The sequence below is a fragment of the Pithys albifrons genome, chromosome 14 (assembly GCF_047495875.1).
Source record: "Pithys albifrons albifrons isolate INPA30051 chromosome 14, PitAlb_v1, whole genome shotgun sequence".
NCBI lineage: Eukaryota > Metazoa > Chordata > Aves > Passeriformes > Thamnophilidae > Pithys > Pithys albifrons.
The window spans coordinates 10,717,700-10,745,603 of record NC_092471.1 but is presented as its reverse complement, the minus strand read 5'-3'; the positions used below and the strand labels follow the sequence as shown (position 1 = coordinate 10,745,603).

The 27,904-nt window shown below is 38.9% G+C and overlaps 1 protein-coding gene across 2 annotated transcripts in view; it reads left to right on the top strand.

Moving 5' to 3' along the window:
- Nucleotides 1-27,904, top strand: part of TENM1 (teneurin transmembrane protein 1) — a 238,049-nt gene that overhangs the window by 154,780 nt on the left and 55,365 nt on the right. For both annotated transcript variants that reach the window (XM_071569594.1, XM_071569595.1), the window contains 7 exons: nt 3,894-4,013; nt 5,752-6,013; nt 8,617-8,884; nt 14,345-14,488; nt 19,161-19,410; nt 20,310-20,330; nt 23,788-24,020. In XM_071569594.1, coding sequence (XP_071425695.1) covers nt 3,894-4,013; nt 5,752-6,013; nt 8,617-8,884; nt 14,345-14,488; nt 19,161-19,410; nt 20,310-20,330; nt 23,788-24,020 — 1,298 coding nt within the window. The remainder of the gene's footprint in view (nt 1-3,893; nt 4,014-5,751; nt 6,014-8,616; nt 8,885-14,344; nt 14,489-19,160; nt 19,411-20,309; nt 20,331-23,787; nt 24,021-27,904) is intronic.

Here is a 27,904-nt window from a genome sequence, read left to right as displayed (position 1 = left end):
AGCAACATTGTCAGCAGGAAGAAACGAATGTACCTCACTAGCCTTTAGCTTAATTTCTCTGATTAAAGATTTTAATCAGAAATGTAATACAGTAAATGACATCTTCTGGTAATGTGACACTTGCAAATTCACAAGTTGCTTGACAGAGTTCCATATCTGAGCCTAATGTCTCAGCCTGAGGTGCTCAGAGAATGCTGGAAACTTAACACACAAAACAAAAGGAAAAAAAATAGATATATAGCAGCAGAGCAAAGCAGAATGGTCATGTAATAATAAAATGCTTTACAAGTAGTGAAAGAATGCATCTAGAATTTAAACTTCTATTTATATTTTAAATTAGAGATGTCAAGAAAACTGCCCAATGGCAGAGACCTGAGACCCACAGAGCTGAGATCCTCAGTTACTTGTGGAATGACCCATGAAGCACTGACAGAGAAATCCTACTTCTTTTAGGCCACCTGCAACCCGTGGGAGTCTCGGCTTTCTCTCAAAAAGCCAACTGCTCCCTCTGGAGTTGCAGATTTAGTACAGCTTGCCAGGGGACTGGGAACACTTTTAATGCATTTGAAAACACTAAGGCAGCTTATCAGGGGCATGTTCCTGCCTGGCTCCACCAAATTAGAAAAGACATTTTTGCACTTAATTCTAAGTTAAAACAACTTGGAGAGCCTTAGGTCCAAGATTACGCAATCGTCGCAAATAGGTGGCTGTTGGACAGATAGTAGGAGTTATCCCCTCTGAGAGAGCAAAGCAGGGCAGTCACAAGAGTGTGGAATAAATGTTAGAGGCAGAGAACACAGCTCATTGAGGAGACATCATCATCTTTAGAAGTTTCTCTGCTCAAATTAAGAAAAGCAGTGAGTGGTGGCAGGGCCCCCAGCTCATCTGGGAAGAGGGTGAGTGTTGAAGCAAGGAAGCATGAAGTGGCAGTTGACTATGAAGGGACATCACTGCAGGGAACAAGCTCTACATGCTCTAAAAGCTTTGGTAAGGAAAGGAATTAAGTGAGGTCTTCTGCAACAGCAGAGCTGCAGGGATCCTGCATGCCAGGACACCTGCAGGCATGGGGGGCTGCTCTGAGAGCTGCCAGGGCACAGGGAAAGGAGGGAGGACTTGCTGCAGTCAGGGGGCTGTTTGTTACCTCCTGAGCCTTCAAGATTAGTGCTGGTCATAAAGTGACTGAAAAATGTTTTCATACCTGCAGTAAATGCCAAAATTAAAGCTAATTCTGATCAAATGCTTAGTCAAAGATTTAGTAGCTGCTGGTAATTCAAAAGAGGCTGGAGAGTAAAAGACTCTTCAACTTAGAGTAGGTAATAAAAGGACATTAAATAATGAGGACAAATATAGGAACATAGAGCCAGGCTTAGAACCTTTAAAATCTAAGAGGTTCCAAAGACATTTCAGTACAGACAAATATAGAATAATGACGTTTGTGTGTTATTATCACATATTGTAAATATGTATGGCTTGTAAAATATGGTGAATAAAAAAGGAGCAAGTTGAAAGATAAGTCTCTTAATATTATCTATGAATAATGGGTAGCAAAGTGAATGAGTAGAGAAAAGAACGACTACGAATGAAATAATGGAGATTTTGATGAGCTGTTATCAGACAAATCTGTGTGCTTGATAAAATATGAGGACAGAGTAGTGTCAGAAGACAGGTCTGTGTGGAATGAACAAACAGGAGTGTGAGAATAATGCACTGAAGAGTGATTACTCTCAGAGGTCTCGCTCACACCAATGTGTGTTGTAAAGATATCGAGTGCACTAATAAAAGTATTGGAAAAGGAAAGGCAGGTCTGTTGATGTTAGAAATGTGAGAAAACAATAGAAACTGGTATTTTTTTGCTCTAACAAACCAAAGAATAATTGAACCTGGCTGTTCTGTTGAGTGAGTTTTGTGAGTCTGAAGAGACACACAGAAGCTTGATTGCCTTCAGTGGAGCAGCAGGTTTTGCCCACAAGTAGGGCCACAGCCAATTTAGTACATGTAGAAATGAAAAAAGTGGTAAATCAGAACTCTGTTTTGCATAGTGGCAGTAACAGAGCATCTCCCATTTCTCTGGAATTTATCAGCATCTTTGCTTAAAATGGTCATGTCCTGGCAGTACAGAATTCATATTAGCAGCTCTGGTGAATGGTGTACTTGCAAAGAGGTTAATTTTTACCAGTTGCAGTTTCTCAGGTCATAGTTGGCCGAGTTTGATGATATCATGGTGATAAATCCTGTCAAATGGCTTTGGAAAATGGGATCTTAGGAAACAAGTCAGAATTTTCAGAAATTTATGGTCTCCAATTTGTGCATATGATTTCATTGGATCATGGTCAATTAATCTCTCAAGGGATGTTTTTACATTCATATGTAGACTTCTAAATAACTTTTGTCTGAGGAGCTATAAAGTTTTTTCTTTAGACCACATATTCACTGTACAACGGATATGTCTGTTGAGATCTATCATGAACTTTCAAACTGAGAGAAACATACCAATGCCTAAATTTATGCTTGCTGCTTATATTGAGTAATCAATGCTGATTCACTTTATAAATATTCTATTGTTTTTGATTGTAAATGTCTTAGTGCTATCAAAAGACTTCTGCATACGCTGCTCACTTCATTATGTAAAACCACAGTCCCAGGAAATAAGTGCAATTGTACCATTAGTTTCCAAACCTGAGTTTGTTCAGCTGGTGAAGAGATGCTGGTGTGGTGTACCTGACAGAAGGGGCAGAATACTGAATGGTCTTTCAGTGGAATGTAGCTGTGTGAACCCTTAGAAAATCCCACTAGGTCCTAATCTGCACCATGAGGATATTTTACATCTTCTTCCTCACCCTCGAGTAACTTGCCTCCTTTGTGTTTCATTCATTATTCAGTTAGGTAGAAAGCTAAAGCTAAGAAAAAGAGTAATCTCTTCACGATTTCTGTGGGCAAGGTGAAAGCAATGGTCTTAAAGAGCAGCAGTGGAGATTCAAACTGGGCAGTAGGAAAAACATGCCATGAGTAAAGCACTCATACAGAGGCACTGGAATGGGTTACTTGGTGAGCTTATAGAGTTAGACAAGCATCTGTCTGGACTGATGTAGGTATAGTTGATCTAACCTGAGGCAAAGGAATGGACAAGGTAAAGTCTTGTATTTCCTTTCAGCTCTCATTTTCTATGATTCTGTGATCCTGTTAGCCTCCGATTAGACCCACTTAGTAATGAGTTCACTTTCCTGTCCATTGACTTTGACGTGTTCCACTGTGCTGCCGTGTTCCAACCTCTTCACTGGAATGTGAGGATAAAGTGGAAGGTGGGTGCAAGTCCAACACATCCCAGAGGGAATTTAAAAGGGCATCACATGTGATGGGGCATTGAGAAAAATGTAAGTTACACTTGATTAGGCACCCTGTGAATTTACGTATCTAACTTTCTGAAGTTCAGTGAAGACCATGTATCTCACTGCTGCCTTATCACATTAGTTCAGCTTCTTTCTAATAGACAGCAATGCCTTATACCTAGCAGCAGAGAATGAGGTTTCATTCTCTCCTTTCACAAACCAACACTCCCTAGAGCTGCAGCAAGCTAAATCATGCTATCAGTGAAACCTTTGCAGTGCTATTCAATGGCAGAACAAATAGTATCCTGAAACACATCAGAAAATGAAAATATATTCCCCATACACTGACAATTCATAGGAAAGTCTGAGTGTCCTCTTCGTGACATAATGCTTTTCCAAATCGATCTTTTGGACTCATATGACTTTTCTTTCAAAAATCAACAGTCACAGTGATATCAGAGTAGTTCTGTCTGTCTGGAAGAGAAGCATAGCCCAATTTCTGAAATTAATGCCGTTCTCACCCTCCTCATGTGTGTAATGTGTTGTCTTCTACTCTTTTTGTTACAGGCGGGCATGTGTCATCCGAGGCCAGGTTGTAGCAATAGATGGAACACCTTTGGTTGGAGTGAACGTCAGTTTTCTGCACCACAATGAGTATGGATACACCATCAGTCGACAAGATGGAAGGTCAGACTTTCATGTATGAGCTTCCACTGGAGTAGGTTTGTGTAGTTAAGGCCATCAACCAAGTCCTATTCATGTACAAAATTTTCATAGACATCACTATTCATAGTGTGGATTGAGGATGGCATTTGGAGTTCTCTGTGGTAAAGGGACCAAAAAAGAAAGAGAAAAAAAACCTAAACAGCAACAAGATTACAGTGACCTTCAAACTCCTGGAGCTGAAATGTGCCAGTTCTCCTGTAACAGTATCTTCTTGACATTTGAAGGTTTTCACAAGTCAGGTTTTCCAGGGAATATCCTTTCTTCCCTCTTTTTTTCTGTTCTTAAGTGTGAATCTTCCAAGTAGTTTATTGAGGTGTCAATGAAGTTGACTCCTTCAGGTGACCACCTGAAACAGACAAGGGAAGGTGAGAATAAACTCTTTCCAGAGACAATTGGTTAAATTGCCATTCCATGACCAGTCCTGAGCAGTCCTGCTTCCCCTTCTTCTCCAGCTTTGTAGGTCTGAGATCAGTTCTCAAAGAAAGATGAAGTTTCAGTATATTCTATATTGCACTCCAGGGTCAGACATCCGTTTGCAACAGGGTCATGATTTGCTACTAAACCTAATTAAGCTGCTAAGGGCAGTTTAATACTTCATCTTCCTAGGCTGAATTGTGAATTACAAGAAATCAGAAACTATCTTCCAGCAGGAAAGGAGTGGTGTAATTTGTCACTCCTTCCACAATTATTTTTTTTGTTTGGCTTTGCCAGTTTATAAAAGTAAGGAGCATGCATATTTATTTTACCTTAGTTTATTGACTTTCAAATTGCACTACTGAAATTTAGTAATTATCATTTCCTCCTCACACTAGCCTGGGTAAAGTTGTTGCATTAAAATATGCTACCTGTATTTTGCTGTGACTGTAATCGGTGTCATTTGGGGAATGTGATGAGATATACATAATTAAGTCTGACTTCTTATCACAGTTTGTTACCATCAAAACCCTCCATAATTGATGCATTCAATAATACAGAGAGTGAAGTAGCTATTTACATATTACCTTGTGTTGCCTGACTATGGATGTCAGAGACTCTGGAAATTGAGACTGTATATCATGCCTTCTATATCCCACTGTTTTGCAGCCCAGATGTGCCAAAGGTTCTTCACAGTAGCTCCCAGAGGATCACCTGCCTTGTGTACAAGAGCTGATTCAATTCTCAATGCAATTAATCAGCATCTTTCCCAAAAATTTCATATCTTATGCAGAGAGGTCTCATGCTAAGTGTACTCAGCCTTCTCCTCCTGCTGCTTTTATAAAAAGGGAAAGGATTATGTTAATAGAGCTAAGGCCTAACAGGCTTTAATACTTATTATTCCGTATACTTTTGCTGCATTGATTATGAGTGACATCCCTTTTCTGGGCTAGGAATTTCTTCCATATAAACCAGAGTAATGGAGTCCACACTTTTGTTACAGATGACTTGTTAGTATTGATCCTAATTGATAAATAGAGGGGAAGGAGGCCAGGTAAAAGTCAAATTCTGTGCCTTGTTGTTGATGCATAAGAATGAGAAAGACACAGAGGTAAAGCGTCTTCATTGATATCAAGGTGATGCCAGGAAGGCACATGTGAATGACTTCACAGAGTAAATTAAGGGCTGTAATAAGGAGCATAAAGTTTGTGTTTGTGAAGCATTGAAAGCTATGGTAATATGATGATAAAACAAAAAGGAAACAAAACTGTTTTCTCTTTTCCAGTTTTGACCTTGTGGCTGTTGGAGGAATCTCTGTCACTCTAGTTTTTGACAGATCTCCTTTCATATCTGAAAAAAGAACACTTTGGTTGCCTTGGAATAGATTTATCATTGTAGATAAAGTTGTAATGCAAAGAACAGAATCGGACACACCATCTTGTGACATCAGTAGTTTTGTCAGCCCGAATCCAATTGTACTCCCTTCCCCACTGACAGCATTTGGAGGATCCTGTCCTGAAAGAGGAACTGTTATTCCAGAACTACAGGTAATGAAAAAACTTTCAGATTACAATTTGTTCTGTTGCAGAGCCAGGGACAGACAACTTTAGAAGGGGATCCCAAATAGTGAGCAAATAGTGAGCAAAGAATTGTTGTCATGTAATTCACCTGGCCGGATAACACCAATGCATGTCTCTTTAGTACTCTTTAACTAAATGCTTTTGTCTTTTTTCTTCTTTTACTTTTTGTTAATATTTAAAAGTGCTTTATTTGTTACCTCCAAGTAGAAGAAAGTGGGGAGCCCTAACACGGGTTAGTATTGAAACCCTGATTTATTTATAGTGATGCACAAAGCCGTTCCTAGTTACAGATGAACGGTACAATTTCCCCATACATAAGTGTGAGACATGGCCCAAGATGCTTTGAAGATTCCTAGAAGTGTTTCATCTGCTCACATCTTCTAGATCTTTACAATGGCTTCTCCAGCTATATGTTACATGCTTGGGTTTTATTACTTTCTTTTCAAGGTAGAGCAATTTTAACATGATCTCAAGAATTTTTTTTAATTCAAGTATCTTTTTGACACTCCTTTAAGTGTTTAGAAGTAGTTTCTAAAAAAAGCTTGTAATCAACTGTTCTTTTACTGAAAACTTAAGAGGTTGTGTGAGTTGAACACCCGGCAAAATACAGCTCACAAGTTTCAGGTCATGTTAACTCCCTTAATTTTTAATATGTTGTTTAAGCAGTTAGAGTTTAAACAATAAGACCTCTTTTGGGTTGTCTTTTAAGTTCACTGAGTGAGTCTGGAAAAGACTTGGAGGCTACCTGTAGACATGAGTATTTCCTAACTTTTCTCTTTCTCTCATAAAACTGTTGCTACTTTACTCAACATGTAAAAGACCTCTGTTTGATCTCAATTATGTCTAAACACCTCCATAACTGTGGTGCTTTATCCAGTCAATGGCCATAGTGTTGCTTTACAGAATGTACTAAGTGAAACTAATGAACATAAATTAATAACTGCTGCACACCAGCAAGAAAAAAAATGTGTCACAGTGCTCCACATGAGGTGTCCTGGGTCTTCTTTGAACAACAAGGTACCCAAAGATTCAGTCTACTCAGAAAGGAACCACCACCCCTAATTCTTTTTTTTTCAGTCATTGAAGGGTTCTTAGAGTGTTAAGTTTCATTGTATGATACTGGGAATTGAACAAAAAGCAACCAAGAATAATAGCATGTATTAATGCATGAATATTTCTTCCTGTTTTTCTATTAAAAAATGAGAAGGGATGTCAGATGCATGACAGAGAGGGCAGCTGGGATGTCAGCAGGAAAGAAGGGGAACACTGCAAATCAGGAGCAATGAAGGGAACAGGATTTCCCTGGCAACACTACATTTCATATGTTGAAACGATGAGCGCTGGCCGGCCTCCAGCTGTACTGCAGCAGTGCTGTGACTGACAGTGATACTGGTGCAGTGTGTAAATAAAATTGGTTTGAAAGTAAAGTAATCTATTGTTAAACAAGACAAATTTAAAAACTGGGAAATATATAAAACAGTTTGTCTTTTTCCAAGTGTGATGAATTTAGCATTGTGACAGGTTGACACATTGTTACGGAAATGCACTAAAATTGTTAACCTTATTAAGCACAGTCTAGTTTTCAGGTGGCTTTTGAGTGACTGCAGTGGCATCCTCCAAGAGCCGTTCTCATCTCTTGCCTGCTCTGCCCCAGAACAGCTCTTTTCTCTCAGGAGATCACAAGAGCTAAATCCCCTTTTGTAGCTCCAAGGCCCACATCATTCAAAAGGTCAAGGCCAAATTTCTTTTTTCCACTGACAAGCTTACAGTATTTGCAGTCTTTCTCATTGCTGAGGGCCTATCTCCACTGCAGTGGGAATTGATACTACCCCATGGTGGGCATATCCAAGCCAGCTTTAATCCAAGTGATTCAGACAGTGGCACTGACAGCACTGCAGTTCTGTTGCACACCCTGGGGACTTACCTGTGAGCGAGATGACTCCGATGCTGAGGCTGTTTCATCCTCACTGCTGTGCGTCCCCAGTTAGCTTATAAGGTTCCCAATGCTGCACCTTCATACACCATGCCCCTTCTTGCTGGAGCTTAGCCTAACTGCACACAGGATAGTTTAGCAGGAAGGTTTGCTTTCTTTCTTAGCACGCCCAAAGTTCAAGTTATTATTTCTAAGCAGGATAGTATCCTCACATCACAATGTATATGATAGAAAGTGTGTGTGTATTTAAAGAAAGTTTTTAACTGTAGTCTGGTTAAGAACACTTGTTAAGTGAACCAAGTAATGAGGGCAAGGTAAAGCTGTAGAGCTTGTTTATAAAAATGTGTACACAGTACAATATTTGCTCCCCAATAGATAAGAGTAAAGCATCAGAGGAGGAGGCTCTTTATCAAACAGACAGGCTACCATCCAGTGAGTTGACCAAGCAATGTTTGATGTTGGACATTTTGTAATGTGCCTGACTGCTGCATTGCTGACATAAACACAGAAACCATCAGTGTTTTGAGAGGTACTGTCTTCACAACGTGATTGGGAGACATAAAATAATTACCTGCTGTTATCATTACAAATTTGCATTTTTCTTGGCTTTAGATAAAATGATGTGTTTTTTTCCAAGGTGGTCCAAGAGGAAATCGCAATTCCTTCAAGTTTTGTGAAGCTGAGTTATCTCAGCAGTCGGACACCGGGGTACAAAACTTTGCTGCGCATTATTTTGACGCACACAACCATCCCTTCTGGAATGGCAAAAGTTCATCTGATAGTTGCTGTTGAAGGACGTCTGCTTCAGAAATGGTTTCCTGCTGCAGCCAATTTGGTGTACACATTTGCCTGGAATAAGACAGATATATATGGACAGAAGGTTTCTGGTCTGGCCGAGGCAATGGGTATGTAGAATCACCTTGATGTAGGCAGAAACAGTCACGCACATCAAGACAGGAAAATACAGCAAATAAATTTTGTTGCTGCACTTATATTCTTTTAAATCAAATGCCTCTTTAGATACTAAAGTGACTTGTATGATTTCCTAAGAACATTTGTTTTCCTGCTCCTCCAATGTCATCTTTCTAATTTAATCAATTTGAAAATCCCGTTTTCCCTCAGAGAATGGTTATGTACTAATGGCATTATATTCAGCTGTCTTTGTTTTTGAATGTTACTTGGAGTATGACCTTTGGTGTGTCATTGTTTCTGTCATTTTTTGGCTGTGACATTTAAAATGTCATTTCCGCTTAGGGTTTGCAAATTGCTAACTTTTAGGCATCCTTTCTTACTACATCTCATATCCCCAACAGTTAAAACTAATTGATTTGTTGCTTAAAGATGTTTATATGAAAATCATCATGTTTCATGGACTTCCTTCAGCAAGCAGCACATGCTATTCTGATAATTGCTACAGAAATGCTGTCTGTGCAAACAGATTTTATTTAGCCAGCATTGTTTTCATTAATTTCATGATCTGGTTTTTTAAGGGCTTTCTATTTTTTTATTTGAATATGAGGTTATGTTGCTTAATGGACTAATCTTATAGATCCTTTGTATTGGAATTATTTACTTTACCAGCAAAGCTTAGTATCGTGAATAAACCCTACTCACTTCTGTAGCAGTTCTGTTTGCTTTTTTCATCAGGCCAGTTACAACCAGCAGCACTGGCAGGTCAGGCTATAAAGCAAGAACAGCGAAGGCAACATGGAGCTATCCACCATCACAAGGGATATGCCTCATTCTGTATAGGAAAATGCTGTTCTGAGGGGCAGCCAGAAGCTTCCCTCGGGATCTGTGGAGTTGTCCATGCAGGCAGAGTGCCTGCAAAGTGACCTGTGCTAAGGCAAAAGGAGCCATCCAGGCTCTGCAAGCCCTGCAGCTCCCGGAGCATCTGTTACCATGTGCTCCCAGACGGGTAGTCTGTGAGGCAGCTGTGTGGGGAGGCGATGGGGAAAGCAGGGTTATAGCACATTCCTGGTCAGTTCTTCTGAGAGAAGGATGCAGGCATAGACACAGGTGATCATGAATGTTTATGAGACCAAAGTATGGAGTGTGATTTACATCATGTAATGCACAGAAGAAGTATCAGAAAACAAGAAGCTTTTTCTAGGGCTGTGATCCTCCAGTCAAGAGATACAATGCAGAATGCTGCATGAAGGGACATTCCCATGTTCTCACCTTACCTCAGGCCACAACTCACATTTATTTGATCACAAAATGAGCCAGATAAAGAAAAAATTCAGCTGAAAACTGAAGCAATCAGGAAATAAGTGATATATTTTCAGCTTCATTAGTTTCTTGATCAGCTATGAATGCTAGTGCTGAAGCTCAGGTCTTCTCCTTCCAGCCATAGCTCACATTTACATTGGCCTAGAGATCCAAACTCCACCCTAGGTGCAAGGTCTCCAGAACTGCTGCATCATCTCTCCTCTCTGCATCTGATCTTCCACATCTGGCTCTCATCCGCTGAAGGGTGGGTGACTTTTTGATGGGGCCAGTCAGGTGCTGGCACTGCCACCAGAGGAGGTTCTGAACATCCCTAGGTATGGCATGTGGCAGGAAGCAGGAGAGCTCTTCTTGGCCTGTGGGGCTGTGTGAAACCTTGTGAAGGGACAGATCCAGCCTTGGCCCAATGTCAATACTTTTTCCTGCTGGTGTTTTTGAAGTGAAGGAAGGTATTAAGTGGGTTGTTGGCACATATTTGTGCAAATCTAGGAAAAAGAATTATTTCAGCTTGCCTTTTGGCTCTCCTGTGGGTGATCAGGCAGGACCAGGTGGGTCGCAAGTGCCACCTGGGGCTTTCCTCAGCTCAGCTACTTGTGCCCTGAGGCTGTCACTGCACATTGTCACTGGTGTGTTTGAGAGGGAACAGTTGATGCTGCTCCCATGAGAGTCCTCTAATGATTGTGAACTCTAGTATGTATCTGGGCTTTAAGACATTTTAATTCAAATACATCTCATGAAATGATACTGTACTTAGTTTCCCAAATTAGAAGTAGATGAGCTTAATGTGTTTAAATATGAATAAAGCTTACACAATAGTTCTGGATAACAACTTTGAAATTACTTAATTGGTGCTTAATTTTTTTTCTTTTCCTTAAAGTTTAGGTTAATTATGCTTCTTTCAAAATAGAAGCAAAAATCTTGATATTTTAAGTGCATTGCTAGCATGCTTTGCTACATTCCAATAAAGCTTTATTTAATTTGACACACTGTTGGGACCTTTATCTGCATCCATTATATGAGTTTTTGTCAAAATAATTTCCACTGCCAGTATATTACCAATATTTAATAATGCATTCTGTCTAGTTTTCATTTTAATTAAATTAAATTGCAGCAGTTTGAAGTCCTGGAACTCAGGATTGTAACCATCTGCTTTTGGTTTTGTAAATTCTATAAACATTTATATTTTTATTCAGGGTTATTGACAGCAGAGATCACATAACCAGTTGCAGAAAACAAGACTTTCTGAGCATATTTCCACACACAAGTGGTTGTGTCTAAATTTATGGGAGACATATTTGCTGGTATGTGTCTAGTCCTCAAGGCCCCCAACAAGAGGCCATTTTCTCAGAGTAACAACTGAGATGACAAAGTGGCATTTTTTTGTTCTGAATGAAAAAGCATCATGTGGATGTGGACATGCAAAACCTTGGTGGTAAAGTCCATGTCCCCTTGTAATTTAACATAAGAAAAAGATGCCAGCTGAACAGTCAATAAATGCTTCTGGGTAACTCCATACAGACTCCATCTTACTCCTGCAAGCCCTGTCATCCCACACAGCACCACCCAGTGGTCTGCAAGGACAAACCCTCTTGGGGGTGAATGTAAACAAGCTCACCAGCAGCCCTAGACCTTCTCTGTTTGTGACTCTGGTACTTTGCTCGAGTTCATGTTTTTCATTGTTCAAAGAAGAGAGATGCTGATAAGTGCAAATATTTCAACGGAGGTTAAAGTAGAGGTTACTGTTCTGGTTAATTACAGCTTTTATTTCTTCCCTGTGTTTTGGCACCAGCCCTTAAACTGTGGCTCTACTAACCAATTATTGCTCATTCTTCTAAACAGTTCTGTGAAAAGAATAGTTTTTTGGTATGGAATATTTCAGTAAGTCTTTTGAAATCTATTTTGAGGCTGCAAAGAGCTGTACTTGCTGGCTGTTAATGTCCAAAACCATAGTCACTACAATTCACATCCATACAATGAAATCTCAGTCACCTCAAAAAGTGCTATAAATTAATTTGGCCAGAAAGTCACACCCGGCAATGAGGGTAAGCTGACTGAGATTTTTAATTTCACTTACAAAATTACATTTTTCAAAACCTTAATCTAACAAAATACTTATTTTTCAAGTGGCACTGCTATCACCCTGTTGACTTAAAATTATTATGGTTTGCCTTGATTACTTTACATGCAAAATGATTGATAGGAAATTTTCATGGATGGTGTATCAGGACCTCCAATTAGATGGGTCAGAACACCCTGCTTTAAGATCAGACAGATATTTGGTTTTGGAGCATAGCTATCTTTTGTAAATATGTGTAAGTATGCATAGAAACATGGCTGTAGACACAGAGAGTTTATGTCCACATGTCTCTCACTGATGAGAGGGGTCAAAAAGGCAGCTGTGCAAAACAACTGTGAGAGCACGGAATAGTGAACTTCTAAGAAAGGGATGATAAAACCTCTTAGTGGATATTTGGCAGCTCAGAAACATCAGCTCTGGGCAGGGAATAGCAGATGCTTTCTGGTGTTAACTACAGTCCTGGTAAACGTGGCCCAGCAGATCCATTGGCACGGATTCTCAGGCAGTGAAATTGTTATGCCTCCCTCGCCCCAGCTCTCAGCACGGTCCCTGCCAGCAGCTGATGGGCTGTCCTGGGTCTGTGCTGGGTCACTGAGCCAGGCTGAGGGACTGCCTTACAGGGCTCTGCTTTTCCCAAGTACACACATCTCACCCAGGATTGAATGTGTTAAAGGCATGACTGGAGTAAGGATGCTAATGTGTAGGTGGCAAGTGTGAGGTTGTTTCACAGGAAAAATCTGCCCTTTATCTTCACTCTGGATTAACACCTAGAAAACAGTGTGTTGAGTTACTGAACCTTGGTGACTCATCCCAGCACAGGATGTGGCTGTTCTGGAAGTTCCATGCCCTGGCTTGGGCTCTCTGCCCAGGGAAGCACCCAGAAGCATTGCTGGTGATGACTGTAAGAGCTCCTGTAATAGAGAAATTGGACAGAGTGGCTTCAGGACCCTCCAACTGAAACCTGTAATGTTTGAAACATACAACAGTTACAGTACTTAAGGAGATGTGATTTTTACAAGTCAGAGTTTAGCTGCAAAAGCAAGTTCTTTCTGCTAAAGTGGTGAAGCAGCTCTAGAGCTGTTGCTGCAAGGAATAGCTTTCAGTTTGCCATAAAACATTTCTCTTATAAACACAAGTACTCCCTGCTAGAGCTGGTGAAAATATTTTAATTGTATCACATAATGAAATTTAGATGGTATTAAAACTGTTTATGGTTTAAGTATGCCTAAAGCTGCTACATAGAAAAAGTGAAAAGAAACTATTAAAAATGTCAGAAAACTGTGGGGTTTAATTTTTTATTTTATTTTGTATCCTAAAATGTTTTAAAGACATCTTTATTTTGGAAAGGTTGTACAATATCAATATTACCTAGGTCAAATTTTGGAATTTGGTGTCAAAATAATATTATTTGTTCATGAATGAGTTTCACTGAGATCTAATAAGTTTAACTAAAGGATATAAGTAACTTTTAAAAAAACGTTGGTATATTGGAGAAACCAAAAAATTTTAAGAGGGTTTTGTTTGTTTGTTTTACTGAAGTACTAAAAGGAAGGGATTTTGGTCAATTTGAGTGCCCCCAAAACTCACCATCCTTAGGAAAATTCAAGACTTTTCAGCAGGTATTTTGGTGATGTGCAAGCCTGTTATGATAAATATATAATTCTAGAAATGTTAAGCTTATCAATCCATTTATGCCTAACTATATTTTTACAAGCAGCAAACAAATTAAAACCAATTTGTTTTAACGTGGATTCTTTTTTATTTAAGCTGTTATTCAGGTAATTAGCAGAAATGCAAGTCAGGAGTCATTGGAGGAGATTTATGAAATCCATAACTGATACAACAGACAATTTTCTGCTCTAAAACAGTAGTAACTATGGCTGTAATAGCACACTAATCTCTTAAAACCTTTTTTTCAAGAAAATACCATTCAATCAGGGAGAGGAAAATTAGTGGCATCATTGCCTGACAGATGAATATCAAAACCTGGAATGAAAAACTGTCTCGCAGTTCAGAGAGGAAAAGGTAGACTGAGAGTTCTCTAATTATTTGTTTGCAGTGTCGGTGGGATATGAATATGAAACATGTCCTGATTTTATTCTGTGGGAGAAGAGAACAGTAATCCTTCAAGGCTTTGAAATGGATGCTTCAAATCTGGGTGGCTGGTCCATAAACAAACACCATGTATTAAATCCACAAAGTGGTAAGTCCTTCCTTTATTAACTGGCCACGCAGAAGAATACAAATTTTGAAGGTATTAATTGTTCAGATTTTAAGCATTACACTTCCTAATGTGTAATCCTCTTTGACTGTGCACCCTTGTTTATTGAGAACCGAACTGTAAATGCCATCTGAAAGGATGTTCCTGATGTTCTGGCTCCCAGGTATTAGACATTAATATCGCTGACTGTTGTGATCACTAACACATGGTGGTCGTTTGGATGGGAAAAGGGCACACTAATTTAGGTTCATTCTCACATGGCTGGTACAGAAGTGCCACATTTCACATCAATCTGTGGTGTTATATACTCAGTGAAATGTGTACACCCCTAAGTCACCCTGTGACTACCATCCATTAGCAGCATCACAGCCCCAGGGACACAAACCCTGTGTGAACACAGACCAGCCCAGGGAGAGGCAGCACTTCCAAAAGCAGCTGGCAGTCCTGTGTGCAGAACCTTTGTGGCTGCCTGCTCTGAGAGAAACACAGTGAGTTACTCCTCAGTACAGCAATCCAACACCTTTCAAAGCACTGGAAACAAGAATCATAAATGCTTTTGGTGTCATAACATTAACCCTGCAAAGAGAGTCTTCAGGCACGGAGACTTGAATCTGGTTTCCCAGGGATCTTTTTTATACCTGGGAGGGATTTTTTTCCTCCATTAACATCTAGGATGGGGAACTAGTGGGATTAAATTATTAAAACAATACTCATAGATTAATTATGGTAACTAGAAATATAGGGTTTGCCAGTAAACAGATATCTTACTGTCCAGAAAAAGAGAAATTTGGGGTCAGATTTCAACACTTATATATGAGCAGAGTATTGGATTCAGTAAAGTTCTCTCAATTTTTTCTTGCTGAGAGTAGATCCACTAAAATCTATTTCCATCTGCAGACTTCTGTTGATGAAGATTCATGCACAGATGTATGGCTTTCAGGTTTTTACAAGTTCTGTTGCTGAATGTGCAGCTACAGTATAAATGTTCCAAATACAAAAGGTCAGATTTAGTTTGTAAATTAACTGGATTTCTGTTTTGATTTAAAATAGTTTGACATTTTAAACAGCAGTTCTTTCATACCCTGTCTTATTGGTTTGTATAGATTGTCTCTTTTAAATGCCAGCTATTGACATTTAACACAAAGAGAAATCTGACCTCAGTCAGCTGAGCCCCCAACTGTGAGCCCCTTGGTCTGCTCCTTAGTGCCAATTTACCACTTGCATAGTTTAATTTCAAGACTAAATTGCTGGCAGTAACTCCAATTTATATGACTATCTGCTAACTGCAGTGGTTCCTGCTATAATTCACCCCATAGGCACTAACATGTTCTGAGATTTTGTAAAGTATACAATTATAATCCAAGCAGGGCTAAATCATTTCTTTCCTGAGCACAGGCTGTGTGGTGACAAATTGCTTCCTGTCCCCGTCTCAGCTGCATGGCTGAGAATGCCAGAGAGCTCTGACCTGGCAGCCTCCTGCCACCTCCTCTCAAATCAGCCGGGCTGTGCCCACTACATGAACAGGGAATGTGCAGCTTCTTATACTGCTCCTCTTCCTCGGATTCCCACTGTGCTGGACACAATCAAGGCTGTATTTGGGAGAAGCTGCCAAACATCTTTGTCCATCACTTGCAGAGACACAGTCTGGGGAGGGAAGGGCATAAGCACATCTGACTTGAAGTCAGGGGGTCTCTTCTGTACACAGTTTGCATGTCAGAACATCTCCACTGAGGGTGGCAAAGCCCATGCACAGCTCAGTGATGGCTCAGATGTTCCTGATGATGATAATATGCTTTGAGCACACACACCTGGCTTGTGTATAAGAACTAGAAAAGCCGTTAAGGGCAGAGAAATAATTACTATACCAAAGCTAGTGCACATGTAACAGCAGCCTGTAGGCTCATATATTAATAGGCTGTTGCTCATTAAAGCAACAGAACCAAACAATGAACTGTGTTAACCAAAAGGATAAAAATAATAAATGTGCCTCTGGTCTTACCTAGAAACAAGTGAACTGCTCTTCCATTTCAGATATATAAAATGGGCTTTAAATAAGGACAGAAATATTATTCAAGCTTAGAATTGTGCAATTCAGACCTATCTCCATACCACCATGACTGATATGAAAAGCATTGAGTAACCTTCTTGAGTATAAATATATTGAGATTTTTCAGTTTTAAATAAAGCATCCTCTTTTCTTTTTAGAAGGATGGAGCTTGCATGTTTTTGGAACACTGTCACTAGATTAACTATAGAAACAGCATGGGAATACAACATTCTCTATTGCAAATTACAATTTTATTTTCAAACTAAAACTAGAAGCACTTTGATTGGTTAATTAGTTCCAAAGAATTTATATTTAACTTCAGCCACTGAGCCTGGTCTCCCAGCAGGTCTGTTGCAGTGCACAACATTCCTGCTCAGAGACAGGGTAGATATTCTCTCTCCCCATGAAGGCTACTCATTTTAGAGATGTTACAAAATAAACCAAGTACAACAGAGAAATTGTAGAAAGAAATAGATGCAATTTTGCAGACTTGCAGTTCATAGCCCACTCTAAGCTATACAAGTATTGACATGCAGAAACCTTAGCAAGTGAAAACTGTGATCTACTGTCCGATGTAAGTATTTACAAAAAAAAAGAAAAAAAAACAAACACAAGAAGAAACCTGAAAACCCAGCAAAGATGTCTGATTCCAGGACAATAGATGTGAAATAACCGATATTGTTCCAATGTGGCTGTCACTGGAAACTCACACTTTTTACAAGTGTGAGGTTTTGCATCAGTCTGGCTCTTGGGTTACCAAAGGATCACATCCTGCTCTCAGCTGTACCCCACTGCTCTTTTCCCACTATTTTTCCCCATCTAGTTTGGAGGTTTGATCACTTCTAGTTTGTGACATGATTAGAGTTTAATGTCTTCGGCACAAAAGTTTTGATCAGTTTGGAAGATCATGAGGCCATTTCTCGTAATCAGGAAGAGAACAGATACCATAAATATTAGTTCCTGCATAGAGTCCTTTTAAAGACACTTGTATCTCATGAATACAAATGCATGTGCTATTAACCGATTTTTCCGAGTATTGTTTGAATTAAATTTCTCTTCTGATGGGCAAGTGTATTGATTCCATTTTTATTTATCTGAGCCAAGGAGGATTAATTTTACAGGGACTTTATGCTTTAAGGTAATTTCAACCCCAGTGCAGCACAGAATCAACTAAAATTAAAGCAGCAGCTTGAAAGCCTGAAATTAAGCACTTGCTTACATTTATTGACAGCAAAACATGTTCTCCAGAGGGCTCATTATTTACTGGCATTTGTATGAGGCCATTGAAAGATTACCTTTACATTGTTAATTTCAGACAAAGGGCAGCATCTTCATTTCATAGGATTTTTATCCAGTACAAAGGGAGAATATTGCAATTCATTTCACTGGCATATTTTCAGGATGCTTTTTTTTTAAGCCAACAGAAATTCAGAAATAATTTTTTTGAATATAATTCCTCTCAAAATAGCTATAGTAATGGTCAGTAATTTCTGAGGTGAATTTTAGTTTCAAATTTACCTGAAAGCCACAAAAATTAGTTTAAACAAAAGTTGGCAGAGAAAATGCATAAATACATTTGCTGTGCTTTGGGAAAACTCAGACATGTCTCAACATGTACTTCCTGCAATGTCTAGAATATGCTCATTTTCCAGCTTGAGTCCTCCAAAAATAAATTCCCTCGTGCTTATTCCTTTAATTGTACCACTTTTCTCATAAAGTACTGGCTCCTCAAGGGAAATAAGAGATTTTGGACTGAGGTCTGAAAGACTATTTATCTTCAATTCAGCAATACCCAAATTCTGGCAATTATATGTCATTTTAAAGATACTTCTTAAATAAATTACCACATTGTTACTTAAAATAACCACTACAACTATCAGCTTGAGAAAACACATCTTTGTACTGGTTCTGATATGACCAGCTTAGTAATTGGGAAGACTTATAATGACATATGCTGCAGAGCAGTGCTAAATTACTGACACACTGGAAAGATGTTTTGGACTTTATGGAAGAACTTAATATAATCTTGCTGCTAAAACATTGACTTGTGCCTCAGAATTGCTCCTTGACTCTTAACTTGGCTTTGCTGCACTTGGCACCATTTTCATATACCATGAAGGACTCACATTTAAATTTGAATATTGATTTTGTACTGCCACTTGGTGCTCTTCTGTGAAAAATGCATAGTAGTCCTGCTATTAATCTCCTTTAATTAAATATTCAAGCTGCCTAAGAAATTCCTCTGCTACCTAATAAAAATTTATGAATAAAATGAATATTAAAGTAGTAATCCCCAAGAAATCAGATAGCACTGCAATTAACAGTCAATTTGTTAGAGCATTAACCAACCATGAGTTCTCCTCATGATGTTGGCTTTTAAAATAGCCACTAGCCACTAATGAACAAAATGGTGACTGTGAAGCTTGGGATGAACGAAATTGGAAGAGATTAGTGGAACCCTGTGACAGTCTTTAAAAGATGAGATGTTTGTTGCTATTTTGGCAATCTGGTTTTCTAGAGGATTTCAGAATCCAAAACTGCTGAATAGTTTAAATGCTATACATGCACCTTTTTTTGTCACTGTGTTCTTCCCTCCCCTCCCTTTAGGAATTGTGCACAAAGGAAATGGGGAAAACATGTTTATTTCCCAGCAGCCTCCAGTCATCTCCACTGTGATGGGCAATGGGCACCAGAGGAGTGTCTCTTGCTCCAGCTGCAACGGGCTCGCGCTCAGCAGCAAACTCTTTGCCCCAGTGGCCCTGGCGTCGGGGCCCGATGGCAGTGTCTATGTTGGGGACTTCAACTACGTCAGGCGGATCTTTCCCTCTGGAAACTCTATCAGCATATTAGAATTAAGGTAAAAAACTAATTACCTTTCTCTTGAGTGGGGTACATAATCCTGGCTGAGATAAGCCTAAGAAACTACAGTGAGCTTTTAGCCCTTGGGACGTAAGAAGCAGCCACATCTTGTGGCCATGTGTCTCCTCCACTGTCAAACTAACTTACCAGAAAATGTACATTTACTTTAAGTCACCGGTTAAAAAGGACATCTTAAGTGGCCTTTAGAACAGGTCTTGCATAATGAATTTCTGCAAACTGCAGAATTAATAAAGCTGGTTTTTCCTCCTACAAGGTTCTTCCTACATTTTCTCCAAAAGCTGAAATATTCCATGAAGGATATTTTTGGAGACAACCCCATAATTGAACAGCAAATATGCAGAGTATCATGTCAGGTCACAGCATAGGGCATGAAGATAGACTTACCAAGTGTAAAATTAATACAATTAAACTGTTCCTCGTGTAGCAGAGGATGGGGCTGAGGTTAAGCAGACAGGAGCAAACCTGGCATTGCCATAACTTGCCCCAGCCTGAGCCTGTGCTGCCGTTAATGACTCCCATGCAGTTACAACTCCAGCTTCCCATTCCCTTTGATTTGAGGGCAAAAGGAGAAGGCAGGAAAGATTTCGGACATTAGTACATGAAATTTCTCCTACTTAACACCTATGAATCTCCACCTAGTTAATATTGCTAGTGATGATTCTGTGTGCTGATTGTTCAGAATTAACTTGACAATGTGCAGGTGATGCAAAGGAAACAGTGTGAGAGAAAGCAATAATACTGAATAACAGGAAAAACAGTGTTTTATTGGTGGGATACAGCTCTGTGAGCAGTCAGGCAAAGAGTACTGTTCTGCTGAGAACTAACATTTCTTGTCTTTTTCTTTTTTTTTAAACCTGAACCAATCTGTTCTTCTAGGAATAGAGACACAAGACACAGGTAAGTAAATCACAGGGATATGTGAACCACGTTTGAGGAAACAGTCTTAAAAAAAGTCCTTTTAGAGGTCTGTATATAGAGTAATACTCTAAATTTAATAAATATGTTAATAAATAGAAATGTTAATCAAATTCACCTTTGTTTATAGTACTGTAGGTTTGATTTGTTCCCTTTGAAGGAATGCAATCTCATTCTCAAAACTAGTTTGTTGATCACCAAGCAGAGAAGCAAGGGTTAAACCTCTACACTGGGGACTGCATTTCATAGCTGTCATACTCATTTCACATGGGGTTTGGATGATCATAGATACAGTAACCCAAGGAAACTGGAGTTTTAGCAACAAAGAAATAGTTAAAAAGGCTTCAGAGACACAAAGCAGGACTTCAGTGGTTTTAGAATACCACAAGCTTTAAAAACTGCCAGAGTGCACACAGCAGAGCCCAGAACTGAGGATGTTGTGTCACAGCTCAGTCCTCGCTGCTCCAGCTAAAGACAAAGCAAGTGGCTTTCCGCCTTTCCAGCTGGCATTTTAGCATTGCAATGTAGGGATTTCTCCAAAGGAACAAACATTGTTCATGAGGCTTCTGTGGCAGACGGTGAGGGAGTTGGTTACAACGATCCAGCTGCAGAAGTGATGTTGCATGCTAGAAAGAGACAGCAAGACACTCCGTCTCCTTAGAAACAAACTTCTTAGCTTTTCACTATGAAATGAGGTAAATAATCCAGCACCAGTACAAAGTAAACTGAAAACTTCATGGCATAGGAGGAAGTGCCATGTGTTTGCAGCAGGAGAGTAGTGGTTGGAATCACTTGCTTTAGCCACAGGAATGCTCTTGAACACTACAGATTATTTACCAGATTATGTCACAGCTCATATATTTTACAATTAAAATTTAAAAAGAAAGAATAATTCCTAGCTGGTAAGTGTAAGGTTCTATTTTCAACTGAAGAGTTGTTTCCATTTGCTTTAAACTGACCAGAATCTTTGTAAACTAAAGGGGAGAAAAAAAAGCAAACTGAATTTATTCTCTCTAAAAATGCATTCATAACATGATTCAGCTTCTACATTTAAAAATTTCTTTTGTAAAGTAGACTTTTTTAATAGCTCTTCACTAGTACTAATTTCTTGAGAGAGCTTAAACCTTAATTATATCAAGTTGTGTCAATACTCAAGTACTCCAGCCCTATTAATTACAATAATTGTCATTATTCTGTCCATGTGAAATTTGGAAAATTGGAGGAGATCACTTGTAGTTAATTGAATGTTTGAGGTTATAGGGGATTACTTGACAGTCCCAATGTATGCACTTCTGTGGGGCTGTAAAGATCATAGTCATGGTAGAAATTTCTAGAATGCTCAAAGAAACATGTAGAAGCAACCACTGAAAGATGGATGGGACAGTCTAGCTTCAAAATCCAGCACCTCTACACAACTCTTAGTCTCCAAAAGAGCAGGGGGGAAAGTATTTTTTTTTACCAGTGCAAGAGTTTGGAGACCAGTAAATAGAGAATACCACTGGTCTTATTTTTGACTGTTTAAAAGCAATTACCCTGTTTGCTGTTCTTGCCCATCAGCATTTTAGTAAGGTATAACAAAGTTGTTTAATAACTGATAAAAATGAAAACTGGACTTTGAGGTTATAGGGGAAAATTTAGCACAGAATAGTAATAACTACTTCTGAAAATATTAGATGCAAATCCTAGTGTATTTCATATTGTTTTTAATAGGCTAAATTAAATCAACTCAGATTTAGGCTGATTACAGTCTTCTGAAAAAATAGCAGGTTTTGTCCTTTATTTTTTACGAATATTCTTTAAATGTAAGGAATTTTGTATGCAAGGCTTTAAGCATAAACATGCAGAGTTTTCTAACAGCTGGTCTATTAAATGTAATGACAAGGATGACAGAAAATGTGTCTACAAGGAGAGTATATAGTGACCCCTGGTTCTCTGCAGTTTCTGCATACTGAACAACATGTTTACATAAAATCTAGAATTCTCCTTGCAACTTTTTTCATTAAAGTGTTTTAAATAAAAGTCATCTTTTGACTGGCCAGTCTCTTCTGACCTCGATCAAGACAGCATAAATGATCCTCAATATTTTCTACAAACAACATTTTATAGTGGTGATACATACTTTGGCATTAATTGCTTTTAGCTCATCCTCTTACTCATCTTTCATCACACCACTGCCCCCTCATTCCCTGTGGTTCCTTGGACTGGGTTTCACATCTGTTCCCCAGCTGTGGGACTATCACTGAGCACTGTCAAACCCACCACAAACAGACCTGGCAAAGCTGAGAGGAGAAACTCATTCCACAACTGTGTTTCACCAATCTTACGTGTTACTTAATTGTACCACTCTCAATAAATTATCTCTTTAAGAAAAGAAAAAGAAAAGGTATTTTTTGACAATCTTTTTAATCTACAGAGCAGGAAAGTCCCATCTAGAGCCCAGCCACATGTCAGAAATCTCTGTCTCCCCCTCAGAGAAACATGGCAATGATGAAAATACTATCTGAGTACCTAAATGCTCAGCCTGTACCTCTCTCCCACCATTTCAGTAACCAACTGTGATTTAAAGGATCTCCTCCTATCTGGATTTTTAGTCAGGCTCCACTGCAGGCTCAGCAGGCTCAGGACACCAGCATGGAGTGCCATGTGCTTAGGCAATTTCTTCAAACTGTAAATTAACTTTGCACTGAAAAAGAAACAAAAATTCTTACTTGATAATAGATGCAGCCCAGTTCTCTGGTTAGAATTTATGATCCTCACCATTTAATTAACATATGTAAATATTTTTATATAACATTTTATAATCTCAATAAGGCACTGACAGTGCATGAATTATGGTGCATTAATTCATGCCTAGTTGCACTGACAGTACTTGGCCTTCTGCCTTGCTCATGACAATACAGTCGGCATGAATTAAGGCACCATATTTCACACCTTTATATTTCCTAGGGTTTAGAAACAGATAAAAATAACCAAGAGTGGGTATTTGTGCCCATGCAGAACAGTCTGTGATTCACTTTGCTGCAACTCATAGATTTGTTTTCAGTGCCAAGAGTACTAGGACTTATCAGATATAGAAAAATGATCTTGCCTTTGATAGTAGTAATTGATAGTACTACTAAAAATAGTAATAAAGCTGAAGTCACTCCAGTTAGCTCTATGCTGAGTGGCTTGGTACTGATGGCCAAAGGCCCCCAGTATCAGTCTCTGCACCAGCTTGCTGACCCATCCATAGCTGGCTGGTGAGGCTCTGCAGCCAGGACAAGCTCCTTCCTTCTCAGCAGTGGTGCTTTGCATGACCTACATGAAAGCTGCTCTCACTTATGCCTCTGTCCTCTTCACTGAGCAGATGAGTACAGATAAGTAGAATTCAATTGCTTTGCTGCCACAGAGATGGAAAAGAAAAAGAGGTTGACTTTGATGCTCTTCTCTTCTGTTTTAGTACAAGCCCTGCACATAAATATTACTTGGCTGTTGATCCAGTGTCAGAATCCCTTTACTTATCAGATACCAACACCAGAAAAGTCTACAAAGCAAAATCTCTCACTGAAACGAAGGATCTGGCCAAAAATGCAGATGTGGTGGCAGGAACAGGGGATCAGTGCCTTCCATTTGACCAGAGTCACTGTGGGGATGGCGGAAAAGCAGCCGAGGCCTCTCTCAACAGCCCAAGAGGTAAGAAAAGAGCATATCTGAAGTACTTAGTGTTAGTCATCTGTCATTTCTTTCCATTATTTAGGAATTCAGATGCGACTGGATGAACAAAAATTGGTTCAATGGCAGTTATTTAGCCAACTATTGCAAGCCAAACCATTTCATAAAGCTCACTCACATCTATAATACAACCAGCCCTTCATGAGGGACCAGCATGGGCAGCAGCCCCAGCCTGGCATCCTCCGAGTACTCCTCCCTGTGTGACAACACTCCTCTTTCATAACCTTTCAATTGCAAGGTGGCAGGATTTAATTATATCCAACTCTTAAGCAAATTATATGGTTTCAAAGTCCATTTTGTAGATTTTTATGCATTCAGGTGAGTCTTATAATGTTAACAGAGCTTACTCATTAAGTCAAGGCTGTTGAAACCAGACAGCCAACAAAATCGAGTTTATTTGGAACTCTAGTTTGTCCTTTCTTATTAAGACCCTTTGAAAAAGATGAGCATCTCCCCTGCTGCACATGAAATAAGCATTTTGCTGCAGCCATCCTGTCAGAGTACAGCCAGCATTGTCACAGACAAAATGCATGTGAAGCCTTGAATCCCCACCAAAGCCGCAATTAATCCCGTTGCAGTGTGCGTTAAGACTGTGATAGTCTCTGGATTTGGTGCTCTAAAGCAGCTGATCACCCTCAGCTCCCACTGAAATCCCTGGAACAAAGGGTACTCAGCAGCTCCGAGGCAGAGCCCTGCATGGGCTGCTGGGATCCTTCCCCCACAGGACACTGCTCCCACCTCGGGACTGGCCCTAAGGAAGGGGCTGGATTATTCTGCGTGAGCTACTAAATGAGACCTGTACATCAACAGAAAATTAGAATGTATATCCAGCAGAAATACTTCTAAGACAAGCAAATAATCCTGTTTTAAGGCTTAGCAAGAGACATATTGTAATTATAGAGTGACTTTAACGTGTCTTTAATGATAGAAGGTAAGTGTGAGGGAAGTGCAAATAAATGTTAATCTTCAGACAGCTAATTAATGTAATGAATTTATTCTAAAAATAGTAATAAACAAAGGTTTTTGAGATCCTTTAGCAGAGGGTGATTCTGTGGAAGTGATCAATGTTTTATTGCTGATTACAATTGATTATGTCCAATTGCAATACAATTGGTTGTTCCATCTTATTTTCTTATTGAGAGAATATGTTGATGAAAATTTTTGAGATGCTGTTTACTTTAGAGATGCCCACAGCTGACTTCCCTAACAGAAAGTTCTAGTCATAAAGAAATTCAGACGAATAAATCTGTGAGTCAGTAGTTCTGGGGCAGCCAGCAGTTATTAAAAATAAACTGTCAGTAGACAATGACTCCCATATTGGCACATTCAGGTAATGACTCTCAGCTGCTTTGGATTTATGTATCTATTCTAAATTACATCTGTTTGAAATAGTCAGATTTGTTAAGTTTTTTATTTTAATGTGGAGGAGGTTTAGAGTGCCACATGCCCTGTTTATACAGGGTCTAACAAACTGCAGCATCACCCTGTTGCCACCAGCACAGTGTGATCAGTGTGTTACTGTGACAGCCCTATAGGTACATGCCCTTGTTTTCCTCTAAACTCTGAGGTTGAACAACCTGGGAAAGTAGTAGGAAGTATTTGCCTGGTACCCATAGATCTATTATTTATTAAGAAACATAAATGCCTCACAGGCTGAAATAGAGGTTTAGAGATTCCTTTGGATCACTTATTTTGCCTATTCTTGGAATAATTGTTAAGTCAGAAGATGTCACATTTCTCTTGAACTAGCATTCAAACAGGATACACACAACTATTTTTAATACAACACAGAAAATTTTGACAAAAACTTAACTGTGTTTAAAAATCTTTGGACACACAGACACACAGTGGTATGTAGTATTTAACCACAGAAATAAATTCATTGCTTCTAATTTCTTACCTCTGAGATTTTTGCAATGCAACAGTAGGTCCCTGATAATGCAGTGTAATTGCCAAGATATATTATTAAATATAATCACTTGCATTACTCAATGACCAGACAAAATTAGTATTCATTTTTTTAGCTGATATAGAAATATTTTTAGCTTTTTTTTCTTCATTTGCCTTCTTATTTTTGTCCTGAGTATTCTTTTTTTCTCCTCATTAGAAATGGAAAAAAAAATATTCCCTCTTACTTGGTAGAAAAGTAGTATCTCGAAAAGAATTCCATTTAGTGGCTGTCTGACCTTAGTTAGTTACATCTTAATGTTGTGCTGTAATTTTTGCTGCTGGTTGTTTGTGACTCGGAATAAGGACTTATCTTGAGGACTCAATTTATCCATTTGCAAAATTGATAATAAATATCTACTATGTAACACTTGTGAAACTTAATCTGTTTGGTAACATTCTCAGAAGTGTGTTAATAAGCAGAAATTCAAATTCTCTTTCTTATTTATTTTTCTGAGTGAAAGTTTCTTCAAATGGTGTTTTAACTTTTCTGAATTCACACCTATTTTTCTACTTCATTGGGCATGCAGGGAGGTTTGAGGAGAGTCCTAGATTGTTATTTATTGATTTAAGTCTTTCATCAACTCTTATTTCTCATTATCTTTATTTGGGAAGACTGCCTTTGCCTAGTGACGAGGAATTAAATGCCAGACAGGAAAACATCAGGAAGTCACACTAATCAATTATGATTTGATCTTTCCACAACTTTCATTTTGCAGGTAACAATCACACGTAGCTTTGTTCAGTCTGTTCCCAATGCTCTGTGAAGGACTAGAGATGGGGCTTAGTGAACATTAATTTTGCACTATTGTATGTTGAGCTGACTTTGAAAGGTGTTTTTAAACATGCATGGCTGATGTAGTTGAAATTTGAACTTCAATATATTATTTTTACTGCAACTTTCTTTAATTCTGTAGAGATCTCAGACTAATGAGTCATGTAATAGATGACCAAGTACTTAAGCAGAATGTGAAATGATACAAGGTGGAGATATAAAATAAGATCAGTGACAAGCTGAACACATTTATTACACAAGAAGATATCGAAGATGAAGAAGTAACTTCATAAGATATTAATCATTGACTGAATTCCAATCACTTGAACTGTACCAAGTAACAGATTTTAATTTTGGGGTGGGGAATTCTGTTTGGAGAGTTTGGGGATTTTTTAATAAAAAATATTTACGGCGCATCTAGTCACCAAGATTATCATTTAAACAATCTGATTAGTATTTATGATAAGGCACTAAGGGAGAGTGTCCTGATTTTAAGTAGATTAGTCATTTAATATTGGAGCAGTAAGAAGCACTAAAATGAGTGGAAGTACCTGGGAGTTGTACTTAGCACTGCAAAGCCAATTCTTGAATCAGCACCATTAAACGCTTACCTACACTGCCCTTCTGAAATCAGAGGGCTTTAGATGTGTAAATAGGTTTGACTTTCTAAGCTTAATTGACAGAGGCAGTGAGAGGCTGAGACAATCAAGTTACCACAGTTTTGCTGAGCTATAGTGTCTCTCAGTCAGCACAATAAGAGAAGTGTCTGATTAACATCCGATTTCAATCACCTTGTATTTGTGCCCAACTCAGAGCACTCACACAGGACTGCTGGGGGCAAAATCAAACCATGGAACTTTGGTGAAAACAGCAAGACCTTCCAGTGATTGCACCCCAAACATCAGAAATGATTTACAACTTTTGAAAGCCCAAGGACTAAAGCTAAAGATTGAAACTAAATTTAAAGTCCTGCAGTATCTGCTTTTTGACTCCTGTGTCCAGATTAAACTCCAGCAGACAGATGCACACACTGTGTGCAAGTCATGTGTACAATCAATGCCTTGAGAAACTGCAGACTGCACATTGAGTACAGAGTACTTGGATGCAGTGCAGTGACCTCACT